At 55.5% G+C, this 17,528-nt stretch overlaps 1 protein-coding gene across 1 annotated transcript; it reads left to right on the top strand.

Moving 5' to 3' along the window:
• The first annotated feature begins 5,056 nt into the window (after nt 1-5,056).
• LMAN1L (lectin, mannose binding 1 like) lies at nt 5,057-17,526 on the top strand. Its single transcript, XM_059418499.1, has 13 exons — nt 5,057-5,590; nt 8,502-8,656; nt 8,770-8,877; nt 8,979-9,037; nt 10,351-10,450; nt 10,815-10,935; nt 11,746-11,801; nt 12,388-12,520; nt 12,819-12,970; nt 14,035-14,102; nt 15,434-15,557; nt 16,178-16,305; nt 17,352-17,526. The coding sequence occupies exons 1-13, from the start codon at nt 5,278-5,280 to the stop codon at nt 17,485-17,487; spliced, it is 1,653 nt and encodes a 550-aa protein (XP_059274482.1). The 5' UTR covers nt 5,057-5,277; the 3' UTR covers nt 17,488-17,526.
• The last annotated feature ends 2 nt before the right edge of the window (nt 17,527-17,528 follow it).

Here is a 17,528-nt window from a genome sequence, read left to right as displayed (position 1 = left end):
ATGTAGCCGCCGCTTTGTGTCAGCTGCACGAGCGAGTGTCCTGTGTCTGCCGTGGGGGGGCCCTCATCACCAACCCTCCCCCACCGTCCTGTTGTGGCCCGGGCTGGGCCCCGGGGCCATCCTGAACTTGGGACCCCGTCCACAGGGTCCTGTGTGTGGGGCCTAGCTGCCTCCCCTGCCCTGTTGCTCTAGCTAACAGCACAAGGAGGGCTGGAGCCAAGGATGGGCAAGGCAGCCAGGCCCGGCCAGATGGAAGCAGGGCGCCCCGGTTGGAGGCAAGATAAATGTCTCATGCCTCAGAAGGTGCTGCCCATAGAGAGGGAGGGGAAGATTCTGAGCTGCTGGCAGTTCTCACGGTTCACCCCAGATGTAAGAGCACCGCCACCTCCCAGCGCATGCCCAGCCTTGTGCCTGAGGATACAGAGGTGGAGACCTTCCCCACCGCACCTCGGGGGCCACAGATGGAGAATGAGGACCAGCCTTGGCATGTTCTCCCCTCACTCAGGTTGTCCAGGGTCGGTGGTCAGTGTAGAAGCTGTAAAGAATTGGGGAGGCTCATTTCTTTCACAGAGACAGCACTGGTGGTGTGGGGAGGGTGGGCAAGGGGGTCCCCTTGTCCGGTTGTGGCTTTGACCCAGTCCCAACCAACAGGCCCTGAAGTCCAGGGAGGTCTGAACTTCGCTGTGTGTCTCGTGTCTGTGCCTCAGCCCCCTGCAGCCCAGCTGCTGGTGTTGGCCCCAACCCCCTCAGCCCAGAGCAAAAGCCTCCTTGCCTCCCCCAGTCCATCCTGTCTGCACATCGCCAGCCTCGTTTTCCAAGACCAGACCATTCATTCAATAGGAGTTACTTGAATAGCTGCTTTGTGCCAGGACTGGGGCTCAACAGCGAAACAGACCTTGTGGAGTTTCCAGTCAGGAGGAGTCACACGGACAACTACAAACTGAGAAGTGCTATGGAAAAAACGTGATGTGGGAATGGGATCTTGTCTGTAGGTCAGGGAGGGCTTCCTGTAAGAGGCAGCATGTAAGCTGAGATCAGGGTAAACAGGAGGTGTGGGGGTTGGGTAGCAGCATTCCAGGAAGAGATGCTGGGACTGGAGGGAGGCAGCTCGATCCAGGGTCTCTGGAAACATGGTGAAGCTACACAGGGAGACTTGAGGTGGAGAGGGGAGGCCAGAGGAAGGGTTGGCTTTTGTCACCCTTAGAACCATGGGGTGCCAGTAGCAGGTTCTGAGCAGGAAGGAACAATCACCTGGGCTGCTGATGGAGAAGTTCCAGGGAGCACAGGGAAGACTGACAAGTGCAGGAGGGGATGGCGGGAGTGGACAGCCTCCAGAGGGACAGGAGAAGCAGCTGAGTGAGCTTACCAGTGGCTTCATGTCATAGGTGAAAAGGGGCCAGCCAGCAGGTCCTTTCTTCCCAGAGGACCGGAGCTTGCCCCTGGGTAGCCACAAGGAGGCCGCTGGGGACTTTAGCCAAACCTGAGTTTGTGGGGCTGCAGATTCCAAGCCTGGCTAGGCAGTGAGTGATGCGGGAGGGTCACCAATCTTGGGGGACTGAGCTGTAAGAAGAGGAAAGAGGATGAGTTAGGGGATTTGAAGGCAGCAGAGGCGTGAGCAGGGCGTGAACAGGAAGAACGTTTATCTGCAGGCGGAGCCTACATGCGGAGGGGACAAAAAACAGGTGCGGGCATGGCAGTGATTGAAGGGGGAGCCTGCCTTAGAGTGGGAGGGGTGGCTGACGCCTGCCAGAGCACAGAGGGTGGGCCTGCAGTGGGAGCCAGCTCCCAGGGAGGGAGCCACAGGTAGCACCGTGGTGATGGTCATGGTCAGCCCTGGGGAGGGTGGCAGGGAGCTCTGATTCAGAGTTTGCTGACATGTATGGTGGGCTCGCCATGGCCAGTGTCAAACCACCAGCCTGACTTTGCTGGCGGGGCATTTTGAAAACTGGCCTGGGTTCAGAGCCCTGCAACAGTGTGTGGCCGTAGAATCGGAACAAAGAACAAGTGGGGGCAGGTGGACTGGGACCTATGGGTCTGCAGCCCAGATAGCCAGGTGCTTCCCGTCTTTCCACCCAGTGGCACTCGAGTCTGCCCCATTCCTTCCTTGCATTCTCTCACTTGGCCTATGGCATTTCTGTTCCCTCCTTCCTTTTCTCTCATCCTTCTGCCATGTGCTGGCTGCTGGCTTAGCATAGACAAGGAAGACACAGTTCTTACCCTCATGGAGCTTGTGATTAATAGGGATCCCACTCAGGCTCAACCTGGTGCTTGGAAATCTGGTGAGGTGGAGGGGGCAGGAGCCGCAGGGGCAGAGAATGGGGTGCTTCTGACAACGGAAGGGCACTGCCGGGGCAAAGGTGCTGGGGGGCTCTAGCCTGGTGCGTCTGGTCCTCAGGTGCCAACAGGGGGCTTTCAGGAACACACGAAGCTGGAGAGAAAGCAGGGCCCAGACCCCGCCCAGCCCCGCAGATCCCATGAGATTTTGCACAAAGATGGCCAGTGGTGAGGACCAAGGAGTGATGTGGTCCTCTCTGCATCTTAGAAAAATGATCTGGCTACAATCTGGCCCTGGGAGTGGGAGTATACGGAGTAGAGACAGGGAGACAGTGGGGAGGCAGCAGCTGGCCAGGTAGGATGTGACTGGCGACGGCCTGGGCTGGAGAAGCCATCAGAGGTGGAGAGGAATGTGAATGCAGTTAGCATTTTACTGATCTGAGCGCTCACTACAGGCCAGGCCCTATTCTCAAGACCCTAGAGGTATCATCTCATGTCCCCCATACATTCAGATGTATGCTGAAGAAACAGGCTTGGCAACCAGAGGATCAGGCATGGCGGTCTAGGGGTAGCAAGAGGAAATTGAAGTGGTGGCTCTAATTTGACCGGGGCAGGGGAGGGGCTGCCATCCCTGAGACCCTAGCCTAGGACAAGGATGGGCCAGAGGTTGGAGAACAGGAGAGCTGGGGATGGGTGTATTGTCTGGGGGCCTTCAGGACATCCAGGTAGAGATGTCCCCTGCAGGATTAGGCATTCAGGCCTACAGCTCCAGGAGAAGCCTGCTTGATAGCAGAGGTTTGGGGGTCAGGAACAGAGCAATGGCACTGGAAGCTGTTGGCCTGGGCCAACTTGGCATGGACGCAGTTGGAGGGAGAGGAGAGGCACAAGCGCAAGAAGCTGCCGTGTGAGGGACCAGGGAGGAAGGGTGGTGGCAGAGGAGCAGCTAAGGCCTCCAGGAGCAAGCAGGGGAAGGGAACAGAGAAAGTGGATGTTCCGGTGCCTTCCACAAGGCAGAGACAGGTGGAGAAGCGTCCACTAGAAACAAAGAACAGGGTTATTGTCAGGCCTTGCTGGAGCGGTTGTCATGGGGCAGTGGGGGCAGGAGCCAGAAGGACTGAGTGGCAGACCAGGGAGCCGGGCTGCATTGGGGCCTGCCTTTCCACAGCGTGGCTGTGGCCGTGCTCGCAAAGCTGATGGGGACAGCGGGTGGAGGTGGCTAAAGGCTTACTGTTGAGAAATGAAGATTTCCTTTTAGCGTGTCCTAAAATTTTCCACTTACCGCCTTGATTTTAATTAATTTGTAGAGCTTGGGTAACTTAATCCTACTGGGAACTTACAAAGTACAGTGAAACTTCAGCTAGCCAGAATTCTTGGCAAATGAGCCAGCCACTCTGGAAAATGAGCATTTATTTGAGTGAAAATATTTCAAATGTAGGATTTCTTTTTTAAAACATTTTTAGTATGGAAATAATCACATAAACATATGTAGTAGAGGGAAGATTCTAATGAATGCCCACATCCTAACCATCCAACTTGAACAGCAGCTCCAGACCAATCCTGTGTCCTCTGTGGCCCCTTACCTGCCACCAAGCTCTAAGCTCCGGGACCTGTGGAAGCAGATCCTAGACATGATATCAGTTCATTGGTACAGCTTTCATATGTTTCTCTAAAAGACAGAACTTTTTTTAATACTTTAATACTTATTTTATTTATTTTAATTCATTTTAATTAAATTTAAATAATTAATCGTTTAATTATAATTTAATAATCATATTATCAATAATATATAATATTATATATTATATAATATAGGGCCCCAGACAATACACCCATAATTATATTATCAATAATATATTAATATATAATTGATAATAATTAAATATAAATTTAATTTAATATTTATTTATTTGACAGAGACACAGCGAGAGAAGGAACACAAACAGGGGGAGTGAGAGAGGGAGAAGGAAAAGCAGGCCCCCCACTAAGGAGGGAACCCGACATGGGGCTCAATCCCAGGACCCTGGAATTACGACCTGAGCCGAAGGCAGATGCTTAACCAACTGAGATACCCAGGCACCCCCAAAACACTTTTTTTAAAAATATATTTTTAAAAAGAGTTTATTTGACAGACAGGGATCACAAGCAGGCAGAGCAGCAGGCAGAGAGAGAGAGGGAAGCAGGGGCCCCGCTGAGCAGAGTGCCCGATGCATCCGGCTTGATTCCAGAACCCCGAGATCACAACTGGAGCAGGAGGCAGAAGTTTTAACCCACTGAGCCACCCAGGCACCCCCCAAAACACTTTTTAAAAACATGTAACCACAATACCAGTATTACTCCTGAAGTCTTTAACAATAGTTCCTTATTTTTTTTTTTTTTAAAGATTTTATTTATTTATTTGACAGAGAGAAATCACAAGTAGATGGAGAGGCAGGCAGAGAGAGAGAGGGAAGCAGGCTCTCTGCTGAGCAGGCGCCCCAATAGTTCCTTATTTTAATCAAGTATTCATTGTTCAGATTTCCCCCAATAGTCTCATTTTTCCCTAATTGGTTGTTTAAAAGGAGGCTCCAAACAAGGTCCACACACTGCATTTATTTGCTCTGGTGGGACTCCCTTTCTCTTCCTCATGTAATTTATGTGTGGAGGAAACCAGGCTGCTTGGAGGCCTGAGTGTCAGGAATATGGGACTGCGCTGAGCGCCTCAGCAGAGCGAGTGGGACAGGGAAGGCTGGGGGTGGGTTGGGGATAATGACCAGACAGGTCGGGACTCCTGTCTGCAGGAAGGAGGCAGGAGGTGGAGGCTCTGAGCAAAGGGAGAGGCTAGGGCTGCTGGGGGCCAAGGCCTGTCCTTATGATCCCTGATGCCTCTCGGCTGCTGGAGCTGATAGAAGGTGGGAAGATGGCCTGAGCCCAGGAGCAGGGGCAGAGCTGGGTGGGTGAGAGGCCAGGGGTCAGGCTGGAGATGAGGGAGGGGCTGGGCCTGAGGTCAGGCCTAGAAGGAACAGGATGTCTGTGTCAGGGATGAAGGGAGAGAACAGTGCCAGAAACCAGCTCCTCCCCACCTGGCCCTGTCCCCGGAGCCCCTCCCTGCCCTGCCAGCGGCAGCTCCTCCCAGGGGCCCAGACAGCAGATCCCTTCGCAATGCTGGTGGTCAGTGGCCCAGAGCCCTTGTTCTGCCTTCTCCTCCTCCTGCTCCGGGGCCCCTATAGCTCTGCGGGGGCCAGTCCTCCTCACAGAAGGTTTGAGTACAAGCTGAGCTTCAAAGGACCAAGACTGGCGTTGCCTGGGGCAGGAATACCCTTCTGGAGTCATCATGGAGGTGAGGGGTGGGGTTGAACCCTCTGGAGGGGCTGACCAGCTTTAGATGGCTGTGACTCAGTGGGGAGTGGGCCTGCTGGTACCAGCTGCTGTCCAAGATGGAGCCAGGCCTGGGCAGGCAGTGGCCTCAGCCCCAGGAACCCTCCCAGGCCTGTCTTCCTTCACCACAACACCTCTGCCATCCACCAGTCTCCATTTCTCCCCTCTGCCTCTCTTTCTCTGCCCTAGGACTTCCCTCTTCTCCTTTTGCCTCTCCTCGGACCCCCTCTTCTTCCTCTGCCTGCCGGACCCATAAGCACACACACACGCTTGCTCACATGCTGAGTCCCAGACACAGATGCAAGGGCCACTTGGACGAGCACCTGCCTCCCCTCTCCCTGCACCTTGCTGCCAGGCCTGTGGATGTCCGTGAGAACTGGGGGCTGCTGGAGGGAGGTACCCTCGTGGCCAGCTGTTTTGTCTGTGTTGGTTGGAAGCAGGCGAGAGAGCATGCTTCAGAAACTTCCTTCAGATATTTCAGAAACTCCCAAGCCAAGGCCTCCATAGTCTGTCTTCTACTCGATCTTGTTCAAAAAGGACTTTTTTTCCCCCCTGAGGCAGGGCTCAGTATCACAACCCTGAGATCATGCCCTGAGTCAAAATCAAGAGTCGGATGCTTAACCCACCCAGGTACCTGTCAAAAAGGCTTTCCAAGGACTTACAAGGACCCATGTAGTACCAAGGAGAACAAGACTCAGGGTTAAGGCTGAGGCAGGACACGAGTCCAGGAACATGGCTTGTCACCAAAACAGGCCATGGGGTCTGCCCGCCCTTCAGAGTTCGGCCATGGATCTGGTTCAGAGCCACCCAGCAAGCAAAGCAAAGAGAGAAAGCAGATCCACTATGTACTTCTGTGTCTGTGAGAAAGGGCATGATTCCTGACTGAGACCAGAACGAATATCCCTTTAAGATGACAGGCTCTGTCAGAAGGGTCTTTGGACCAATTTTCCTCACAGACACATGGGAGGTAAACAAGGAAAGGGGCCAATTCTCACAGCACCAAGCCAGACCCTGCCTCAGGCCTACGATGGCAGGGCCTGTAAAACACACCCTGCTCTGGGCCCGGTTGAGTCTGGAGTGTCCCAGACCCTATGGGGGAGCAGAGGCACATTCTCTGAGATCACGTGGTGATATGTGTCCTGTCCATTCGTGCACTTCCTCATCCTTATACCAGACTTCCCCCAGCACGGCCCTCTGTGCCCAGCCCAGAGACACGGGGCCGTCAGCCTCAAGGAATCACAGTTTGAGGGTGAGGTCTCACGGACAAGCCAGGTAAAGCTGAATGCATTAGTGCCCTGTACAGCAGACCATCCTTGCCTCCTGCAAGTCACTTCAGAGGCAGTGGTGGCTTCTAAGGACTCCAGGACATTTGGCCTTGCCGCCTCTGAGCCTCCCTGCCCCCAGCCCTGGCCTTGCTGAGCAAACACCCTGGATTAGCCGTCTCCGGAAAGTCCTGGCAAGGCCTGGGCCTTGGGCCAGGTTCCAGGCTGGCAGGCCAGAGAGGTGGGGAACCAGCTGGGGTGAGGCCTCTGATTTCCTGCCAAGCCTGCCTCAGTTTCTCTCCCCTTTCCCTCCTCCTCCCAGACAGACCTCCCCCTAGGCACAGCCACTGAGAATTCACACACACACACACACACACACACACACACTCTTCATCCTCCACCCTTTCCTCATGGTCCTGCCAGCCAGTTCCCACCTTTGCTTTCATGCTTTCCCCTAGGTACCCTACCCCCCATCCCACCAAGAAGTCCCCGGCCTCATTTGGCCACACCGGAGTCTCTCCCCACTTCCCCAGCCTGGAGTCCTGAACCCCAGCGTGGCTGTTCTTGCAAAGCACTCTGCTGTGTCCTCTGGCCTCGGGCACATCCTTTTCCTTCGCAGGGCCTATTTTCTCACCTGAGACGTGGAAAGGGGTGACACAAATCTCTCCTGTGGTAGAAAAAGCTGACGCTTGAACAACACAGGGGCTGGGGAGCCAAGCCCACACACAGTGCAAAATTAGGGTATAACTTATGTCCCAAAACTTAACTGTTCATAGCTTGACCAGAAGCTTTACAGATACCCAGATGGCCAAGTAACACATATTTTGTATGTTACATGTATTATATACTGGATTCTTATAAAAAGGTAAGCCAGAGAGAAGAAAGTGTTATCAAGAAAATCATGAAGAAGATGGGAGCTTGGGTGGCTAATTCCGTTAAACACCCAGTCCTGGTTTTGGCTCAGGTCGTGATCTCAGGGTCCAGGGATCAGGCTCCACACTCAGCACCACAGAGTCTGCTTGAGACTCCTTCTGGCCCCTTTCCCTTCCCCTCTGCTCCTCCCCCTGTTCCCGCTCCTGCTCTCTCACACTCTAAAAACATTTTTCGAAAAGAAGAAAAAAAACATAAAGAAAAAAATACATTTACAGTATCATACTGCATTTATCAAAAACATTTGCATATAAATGGACCTGCGCCATATGTGGCCATGTTGTTTAAGGGTCAGCTGTACTTGGAATCCTATGGAGCCAAGTTCGAATCCACTTAGTTCCTTAACCGTTCGGAGCCTCGGTTTCCTTGTGTAAATGGGGTCTTTAAAAAGCAGGCCGTACAGGCTTGTAGGGAGGCTTGCGTGAGAAGTCAGGTAAAGCACCACCCCGTGGGTCTGGGGTCCGTCGCCCTCCCCTGGCAAAGCCCCCCCCCAACCCAGCTGTGCTGGGCTCCAGCTCCCCCTTCCTCAGTGGGTTCCCGCATCCAACAGGCCTGTTATTTACTGGCAGGCCTTGATGTTCCCTCCTTTCCCCTGCTCCCCGGTCCCAGCCCAGGCAGAGAGATAATGATGGGAGAAACGGGGACGGTGGGGCCCCAGGCCTGAGCTGCCCTGGTGTGCAGATGCCATGCTGGGCCCGGAAGAAGTGCGGCTGGTCCCGTCCATGCAGAACCGCAGTGGCGCCGTGTGGAGCAGGGTCCCTGTCCTCTTCTCTGCCTGGGAGGTGGAGGTGCAGATGCGGGTGACTGGGCCAAGGCGCAGGGGAGCCCGGGGCGTGGTGAGTGGCCCCAACCAGGGCCTGGCAGAGGGGGTGAGGCAGGGAGATGGGTGGTGAGCCTAGGTTCCGTTGTCCTGAGGGACCCCGGGGACTGAGCCGCTGGGGACCCGCAGGCCGTGTGGTACACCCGGGACAGAGGCCAAATAGGCTCCGTCCTGGAGGGGCCGACCTCGTGGGATGGCATCGGGATCCTGTTCGACTCCTCAGCTGAGGACACCCAGGTGAGAGTAATTTCCCACCCCCCCCCCACCATCCACGCTGTCCCCCTCCTCTCTGTGCCCATGGCTCAGGCTGCCCATTACACACCCCCGCCCCCGTGCAGAACAGCCCCGCCATCCGTGTGCTGGCCAGCGACGGACACACTCGCTATGAGGCACGTGGGTAAGGCCCTGTCTGGACAGACTCCTACCCCTCTCCTGGGCCACGAGGGCCTCAGCGGTTACCCACACCGCAGACTCAGGCCCCTGCCCCAGCTTCTGATGGGATCCCCCCACCCCACCCCACCAGGACTGTCCCCTCCCCGAGGGCCTCTCATCTGAGCTGCTTGCTGCTGCCCTGAACTCCCTCCCGCTTGGTCCCAAATGGGCCCGGTAACTGCCCCACTGAGTCCTCAATTCGTACAACCTAACAGCCGCCACTTGGGGGGGGGGTGCGGGGTGTGAAAGGACACAGGGCAGAGCCTGTGCTGAGCGCTCTCACTCACATCTCACCCGGTCAGCAACACTCCGGAGAAGGGGGCATTATTAGTCCCCAGCTACAGGCAAGGACCCTCAGGCCCAGAGAGGTGGAGCGACATGCCGGAGGTCACACAGCTCTGTGCAGAGCTGAGATTTGAGGCCAGATGGGCCACACCCTGCCCCTCCACCCCGCCGCCTGCCAGCCAGCGCCTTCCCTTTCTCCCAGATGACGTGGCTGCCCTTCCCACCCAGCCCAGCTGCCTCCTCAGTGTTTCTCAGCAAACATCCCTTAGCTCATAAGAATTAGAGTAATTGCGGTGTTTATGGAGCACAGCTTACCTGTGTCCTGGGCGCAGCGCCAAGCACTTTGCACTCACTGTCTTAGTTAACCCTCATAACAAAGTTATGAGGTAGTTTCAATTATTATCCTCATTTTAAAGATGGGGCGACTCAGGCCTGGAAGGACCTGTTAATTTGCCCAAGGTCACACGGGCCGCTGCTCAAGCTGTGGCTTCTGTCGGCTCTGGGCCGCCTCCCTCTCGGCTGAAGACAGCAGTGACTGCCTGGTCTATGCGGCTCTGGGCCCAGAGAAACTCAGGACCTCGGAGGCACACAGAACTCACCTCGTGCTGCCTGGCCTGAGTCTGTCCTGCTGCTTCAAGCTTGGAGAAGACTTCCCAGAAGCGCAGGGGGACATGGAGGTTAAGGAAGGGACGGTAGGAGGATGTGGGGGGCCTGGGGGACTGAGGACGTCCCAGGCTGTCTCCCTGAGGGAAGAGTCACAGGAAGGCCCCTTCGGTAAACTCTGAGTGGTAGCACTCTGCCTGGCCAGGCTGGCTTCCCTGCTCCTCGCTGTCTCCTACTAAAGAGGCAGACTACATCAAGAGAGACTCAAGCTAGACATAGGGACATGTCCTATTCCCCGGGTCACCCAGTGGGGGTCAGGGGGTTGCTGTAGGCCCGTGCAGAGTGGCCCCCACCCCTGCCACCGCCCGGCTGGATTCCAAGTGCCCACAGGGACGGAGCTGGCAGCGAGCTGGGCACCTGCCGCTGGGATTTCCGCAACCTACCACACCCCTTCAGAGCACGGATCACCTACTGGGGGCAGCGGCTGCGCGTGAGTACCCCTTCTGCTTTTGCTGGTTCTCAGGGCAGGGAGGGGCCGACCATAAGGCTCAGAGCTACAGAGCTGCTGTGAGCGCACCCGTGACCCCAGCAGACTGGTGCCTGTGACACCACGCGGGGTCTGTTGCACAGAGGGGCTGCACTCTGGTCCCTGCACAGACTGCTAACTCCCAGAGCACATGCTTAGGGGAGCTAGCGTGAGACCAGGTGAACGTGTCCCTCCTTGCCACTCCGACATCGAGCCCCGTGGCCGCCTTTAGAACCAGGAGAGCCACTGGATCAGAGGTGGGGACGATGCCCACTGCTGGGATCAGGGGGTTCCAGGTGCAGGGGGCTCAGTCCTCTGTGCCCCTCAGGTGTCCCTGAACAGTGGCCTCACTCCCGGTGACCAAGAGGAGGTGTGCGTTGACACGGGGCCCCTGCTCTTGGCTCCTGGAGGTTTCTTTGGGGTCTCGGCAGCCACTAACACCCTGGCAGGTAAGGGTCCTCTGGGCAGGTAAGAGCAGAGGAGTGCTACCTAATGTCCCATGACCCACCCTGAGCACACCCTCTAAAGAGCTCTGGGTGTGGGTCAGCCACTTCCTCTCCATGTGGCCTGGAGAGTCATGCACAAGCCCTCTCTGGGCCTCTGTTACCATCGGGAAGCTCATGTTTGCCTTGCAGAGTTGCCGGAAGTCTCAAATAGGATAAAGCACAAGAAGTCTTTATTCCAAGGATGGCCCTATAGGTGCCTCTAGCTGGGAACTGTGGGGCAAGTGGAAGAGGGACATTTAGGGGACTGGAGCAAAAGAACATAATATCATGAAGAGTCCACGGAGGGACCCACAACTGGAAATCAGGGTGCAATCTGAGAGTAGCAGTTCTTCAAGGCCAAGACTTTTGTCTTTAGACTGTAGGCACTAGGGAGCCATGGAAGGTTTGTGAGGAGAAGAGTGACATGGTTGGAGCCATGCTGAGGACGTGGCCATTGTGTGGTTGCTTCTGTCAGTAACAGCCACGCTCTGGGGTCTGAGGGTGTCACTCAGCCTGTTGCTCTGGCTCTAGCCATTCACCACAGGCCCATCTTTGGCTCTGTGTGTGGGTCAACCCTCACAGTGCCCCCCATCTGCTTGTCTGACCCTCACACATTTCCTATGAAGTGAGCAAGAGGAGGGCTAGAGTTGCCCAAAGTCACCCAGATCTCCTGCCTACCTGGAATGTGATGGAGCCTGGGGGAGGAGGAGGGCTGAGTAAGTGGGCCACTGGGTGAGGGGACGTCTTCCTTTCCCTTCTCTCTTCTCTTTCCAGATGACCATGACATCCTGTCCTTCCTGACCTTCAGTCTGAGTGAGCTGGGTCCGAAGGTGATGCCAGCCCTGGGCCGGCCTTCAGGGGAGAGCTGGGGGAAACACAGCCCAGGGACACTTTCCTGCCCCAGATGCTTCTGCTCACGCCATGTGCAATCAGTCCTGTCATTCCAGCCTTTATCTCTAAGGCTATCTCTCTCTCTGAGCTTTGCTCAGACCAGGCCTTGTTTCGGGCAGTGCTGGGGGCCAGAGGTGACCTAGAGCTAGGCCCTGTCCCAGAGCACGTCCACAGCTGGCTGCGGGCTGTAGGAGCACCGAACGGTCCTGACCCGCCAGGGGGAGCAGGAAAGGCCACCTGGGAGAGATGAGCTTGAAAGGGCAGAGAGATGTAGCTGAGCAGAGGAGCAGCAGCGACAAAGGTCTGAGTCCTGAGAGAACTGCTGGGGCCCAGGCAGCAGCAGGAGGGAAGGCCGTGGGGACTGGCAACAGCAGAGTGGGACAGAAACTGCAGGGCCTGGTGGCTGAGCTGAGGGAGACCCAGCTGGGGTGCTCCAGGAGGGGGAATGGAGACCTTGTGGGAAAGCTCCCCTCACCCGCCCATCTCCCATGGATTTCAGGCCTGAGTTTTGTCTTCTTTTTCCAGCCTCCCCCCCAGCCCTTTCTGGAGATGGAGGAGCTCCGGCTGGCGAGGCAGCTGGAAGGGCTTTGGGCAAGGCTGGCCCTGGGCACCAAGGAGCACGTGATTCCACAGCGGAGCTCTGAAGTCCAGGAAGAGGGTAAGGGAGCAGGGAGGTAGGGCAGGGTCCCATTTGAGCATCGCAGGATCCTCTTCCATTCAAAGCAGGAGCTTTTTAACTAATGGGGAGATGAAGATTTGAGGAGGGCATATCTAGCAGGCCCTGGGTCCCAGGAACTCTGTCCTATCCCCACTCCACCACCCAGACATAGCTTTCCAGGGGAGAGTCTAGGAGGCAGAAGCCATGCCTTTCTGCTCCCCCAAAAGAGCCCCCAAAAGATAGGATCTGCTACCCTGTCCCAGCTGGCTGCCTGTTCCAGCTCTGCCCCAATCTCCAGGGGAAAGAAGCTTTGTGCTGGCAGAGATGCTGGGCAGACACCGCCAGACCCTGCAGGCTCTCCAGGGTCTATCTGAACAGCTGGCCCAGGCTGAGAGACAATGGAAGAAGCAGCTGGGGTCCCTGGGCCACACCAGGCCTATGGGAACTTGGGTGAGTGGCCCCTTGGGCACCCATGGCCCTGCCTGCAGGTCTGGACAAGACAGCTCCCTCAGGGACTGGGTCCCTGCCCCCAGGGGGCTCCCTCTGTCCAGAAAGAGGAGGGAGCACTCTACTTAGGAACACATCTCCCCCAAGCTCTGGAGGGGAAGGAGAGCCAGGGAGTAGTGCTGCAGGAGGCAGGGTAGGGCGGACCTGCCAGGCAGGGGAGCATGAGGGAGGGTAGCCCACAGATCCACACGGCAGGGCTTGGGAAGGGAGACGCTGGGCATTTGGACGCAGGCTGTAGACATGTGCCAGAAATAGACTGGGTGCTAATTTGCATGTAGCTCCACATGTGATTTGGTTCACACATGGTTTGCTTCATGCTCAGATGGACCAGAATCCTTGCTCCCCACTGCTCTCCTGGCTTCTCCTCCAGGGAGCCGTGTCCCATGGCACGCCCAGCCCAGGGCCTGAGAGCCCGGGACTCAGTCAAGCTGTGAGATGCCGGGCAGAAGAGGCCCGTGGCTCCTGGGGGCTTGGCTGGGCTCTGGCAGCTCAGGTCTTTCATCTCGTGTCCTCAGGCCAGGCAGCTGAGGCTGGGCTGCTGGAGGGGGGAAGTGGGGATGGGGCCGTACTCCAAGGCCGTACTCCTGCCAGAATCTCTACCCCAGAGAGGGGATGTCACTTCTCCAGGCCACTCAGCAAGACAGAGGCCCAAGCACTGAGAGTTGTTCAGCACCGGTCCCATCTTACACTGTGCCCCGGGGGCTGGTGGGGTAGATAACAGAGGATTGGACTGGGCCTCTGCCTCCTTCAGGGGCAGAACCACTTCTGCAAAGGGCAGAAAGCCTGTGACCCTCAGGGGGAGGGGTTTGAGAGGAAGAGGAATCCAGAAGCCCAGCTGGACAGGGGGAGAAACTCAATGTGTCAGGTCATGTCCAAACTGACGAGGGGCCAAGTAAGCTGGCAAGGCCTTCCAGAAGGAAGGGGCTACAGTGTCCTTGGGGAAGAGGGACTTTAGGAAGAGAAGGGCTGTGTTCTGGGCCCTAGAGGACAGGGCAGCATTCCTGCAGGACTTGGCCAAGGTCAGCGCCCTGCTCCGTGGACAGAGGACTCTTCTCCAGGACCTGCAAGAGATGAGGTAAAGACACCTGCCAGGAGGGGTCCGGTAGAGGGGGAGCAGAGAAGCCCTGCTTCACCCACTTGCTCAGCCTCAAGTCCCTCCATCGGTTCCCTATTCCTTTCTTCACTTCCTGAGCATCCAGCACAAAGTCTGACACATGGGAAGGGGCTGGGGCAGAGTTAGGTTTGTCCAGTGGACCTGAACTTAATTGTATCAAGTTTAAAGTCTGAAATTCCTAGTTTAAAAGTAACTTTCCGGGGCGCCTGGGTGGCTCAGTGGGTTAAGCCGCTGCCTTTGGCTCGGGTCATGATCTCAGGGTCCTGGGATCGAGTCCCGCATCGGGCTCTCTGCTTGGCAGGGAGCCTGCTTCCTCCTCTCTCTGCCTGCCTCTCTGCCTACTTGTGATCTCTCTCTGTCAAATAAATAAATTAAAAATCTTTAAAAAAAAAAAAAAAGTAACTTTCCCTGGGAAGAACCCCTGATGAGAGCCCCTATCGGAACCCCGTCTTCCCAGGGAGGGCAGGTAAATCTGAACCCTCCTCCTTCAGTGATAGCTCCTGGAAGGACGGGATGTTTTTTGTTTGGCTGGTTTTTTGTTTGTTTTTAAGATTTTATTTATTTATTAGAGAGAGACAGAGCACAAGCGGGAGGGGCCAGGCAGGGGGAGAGGAAGAAGCAGGCCCCCTGCTAAGCAAGGAGCCCCACAAGGGGCTTGAACGCTGGACCCTGGGATCATGACTTGAGCCAAAGGCAGATGCTTAACTGACTGAGCCACCCAGGCACCCCATGGAGTAGATGTTTTAATGGCCCTCTTGGAGGAACCATAAACAAGATCAGGCCCAGCTGAAGAGGAGGCGGTCCCTGACTGCTTTTTGCCTGCCACCTTGCCTCCCACCAACATCTCACCCTGGGCCAAGTCTCAGGAGCTACCCATAGAGCTCTAGGCACAGAGAGGTCACCTTGATGGAGGAGGGATCAGGCTGGATGCTGGATTCTGGGTCCCTTACCCACATCTAGACACTTAGGGGTGGGAAGATGGAAAGAGGAAGAGGAACTAAATCCCCTAGGGACTGGGGATGGAAAGCAAAGCCCAGGGAGCCTAGAGTTGAGACGACAACTTTAGGGAGACGTTCCTCTGACCTAAAGCTGTCTGGGGATGCAGAATGAAGCTTTGGGGGAAAGAAGACCAGCCCCTAAGAAGGGGCCCTATGGATGATGTCTGTTTCCCACCAGGTGCTGCCGTTAGGGATTATGATTATCCACTTATTACTAGGATTAAGTGGTTAGGGGGTTTGGCTGCAACTAGAAGGCATAATGAGTCATCTCCCTTGGTTTCCATCCCCCACCAGTGATGCAGCTGCCCACGTGGCCTCAAGAGCCCAGCTCTTCTATCTGCCGGTGGGCACCAAGCATCATTTCTTAGAGCTGGCCCAGATCCTGAGCTTCCTGCAGAAGGACCTTCAGGGCCCATTGGTGAGTGGGAAGGAAGAGGTACCAGGAGGACCCCATCCTTGAGGTCCAGGCTCAGCCCCCTTCCTCCAGCACTGCAGGTCCTCATGCCCTCATGCTCCCCTGTTGGGACTGCAGGCAGGCACACATATGTCTGTGTCTGTGATATGCATGTGATCTTCTCTCTGCCCGATCCACTCTCTGGAAGCTCCCATAGACTCTCGATGCCAGCAGGGCCCTGAAGACCCTTGGCTCCAACCCCCCTCAGTGACCAGAAGGGAAATGGGAGTCCTCAGAGCTCAGCAGTGAAGCTCTCCCTTCCCTGTGCCCCATCTTGCTCTTACCTTTGTCCTCACCCTCACCTTGGCTTTCACTCTCTACTTCTTCTTTCTCAACTCTAGAGCCTTCAGAGCCCTGAAGATCCCAGGCCCTAGGCCTTCCCAGCTGTTCCCACAAACAGAGCCATGGGAGCTAGGGTGGGGGCAGCAGCTTTTTACTCTGAACCCTCTCCAAGTTCCCTGGATGAGAACCAGGGTGCCCCAAGCCTGAGGAAAGGAATTAGAGCCCACACAGAGCCCAGATTCCAGGTCCCCTCTTCCTTTGGGTAAGAAGCTGATCCAAGACTTTAGAATGTACCCTTTCAGAAAGCAGCAGCCAAGAACGCTCACCCACCTGGCCAACTCCCAGGGGCCTCCTCGTGCCTACGGCCCAGAATGTTCTTGTTTTTCCTCCTCATTCAGACTGTTGGCTTCTTCTGTTATGTGCACTTCAGGTGGGTCTTCCCATGGGTAAGGCATCCTATGCTCACCTGGCATTCCTTAATTCTGGGTCATAGCCACCCAGTTTGAGAGATGGTGCACTGAGGCCTAGGAGGAATGTGCCTGGTCTACCAGCTGGCAAGGAGTGGCCCTCAGGCTAGGACCCATTTTTTTCTGATAGACTCTACTGACCACCAGGTAGCTACTGGCCCCATCTAAGTCCTGCCCTCACAGAACTCACTTGCTGGTGTAAGAAACTGACGGGTAACTGATAGTTTTGTGGTCGGTGCCATGATGGCAGGAAGCTCAGGGGCTATGATAGTACCAGAAAAGAACACTTGACCCAGCTTGGGGTGATCAGAGCATTGACCTGGAAGGGACCTTGGATATGAGTCATCAAGATAACTAGAAGTTTTCCAGCCTGTCAAGATAAGTAAGGGCATTAATGCAGAGAAAAGACATGGAAGCATGAAAAAGGCACAATATTCTGGAGAAAAAGTGGCAAGTTCAGTACTATCAAAGCAAAGTATGGGACCAGTTTGTGAAATTGGGCAAAGAGAATTTAAAAGAGGGAGGAGGTCACTAATTCTGATTGGTCGGTGTTTGTGGAATGAATGAAACATTTAGAGATGGGGAGTGTGCTAAGATGCTCAGAAATGGGACTGACAGTCCTTATTGGTGAAATTTCAAGACAAGAAGAATCAGTGTGGTCTGGAGTGGTCCCGGGGGAGAAGTGAAATGTGTTGAGCTTTAAAAGCAGAGTAGAAGAGAGGACAGCCTCCAGGTGAGAACAGCACACGTACAAAGTGGAAATGATGACAAGCTTATATGCATTATGTAGGCTTGCAATGGTAGCCATAAGGCTGGAGCCAGCTGGACAGACCTTAAATGCCAGGGGAATAATGTGGTCCTGATGGGACAGGCCAGGGGAGCCATAAAAGGTCCTAGAACAGGGGAGACTCTGGGGGAGAGATGCTAGAGAGGTGAATGTGGGAGGCTGTTCTTAAAAGGCCCAAAGGCAGAAATCCAAGTAACCTTCTTCTCCTTTCCCTGACAGTAGGCAGGAGCTGGACAAGAGCCTTTGGGACTGTTTGTCGGCAGGCAAACGGTTGTGTCCTGCGCCACGAAACCCTGGGGCTCTGGGGGTTCTGAGGAGGCAGCCTCTCTCCCTTAGCATTCATGCAAGACTCACCTGAAAGCCCTGAAGGAGGGGGTAGTGTCTGGGGGTAAAGAGCTT

This window comes from Mustela nigripes, chromosome 13, assembly GCF_022355385.1.
Source record: "Mustela nigripes isolate SB6536 chromosome 13, MUSNIG.SB6536, whole genome shotgun sequence".
NCBI classification, from domain to species: Eukaryota; Metazoa; Chordata; class Mammalia; order Carnivora; family Mustelidae; genus Mustela; species Mustela nigripes.
The sequence above is the reverse complement of the archived record's forward strand: the minus strand, read 5'-3'. Positions and strand labels throughout refer to the sequence as shown.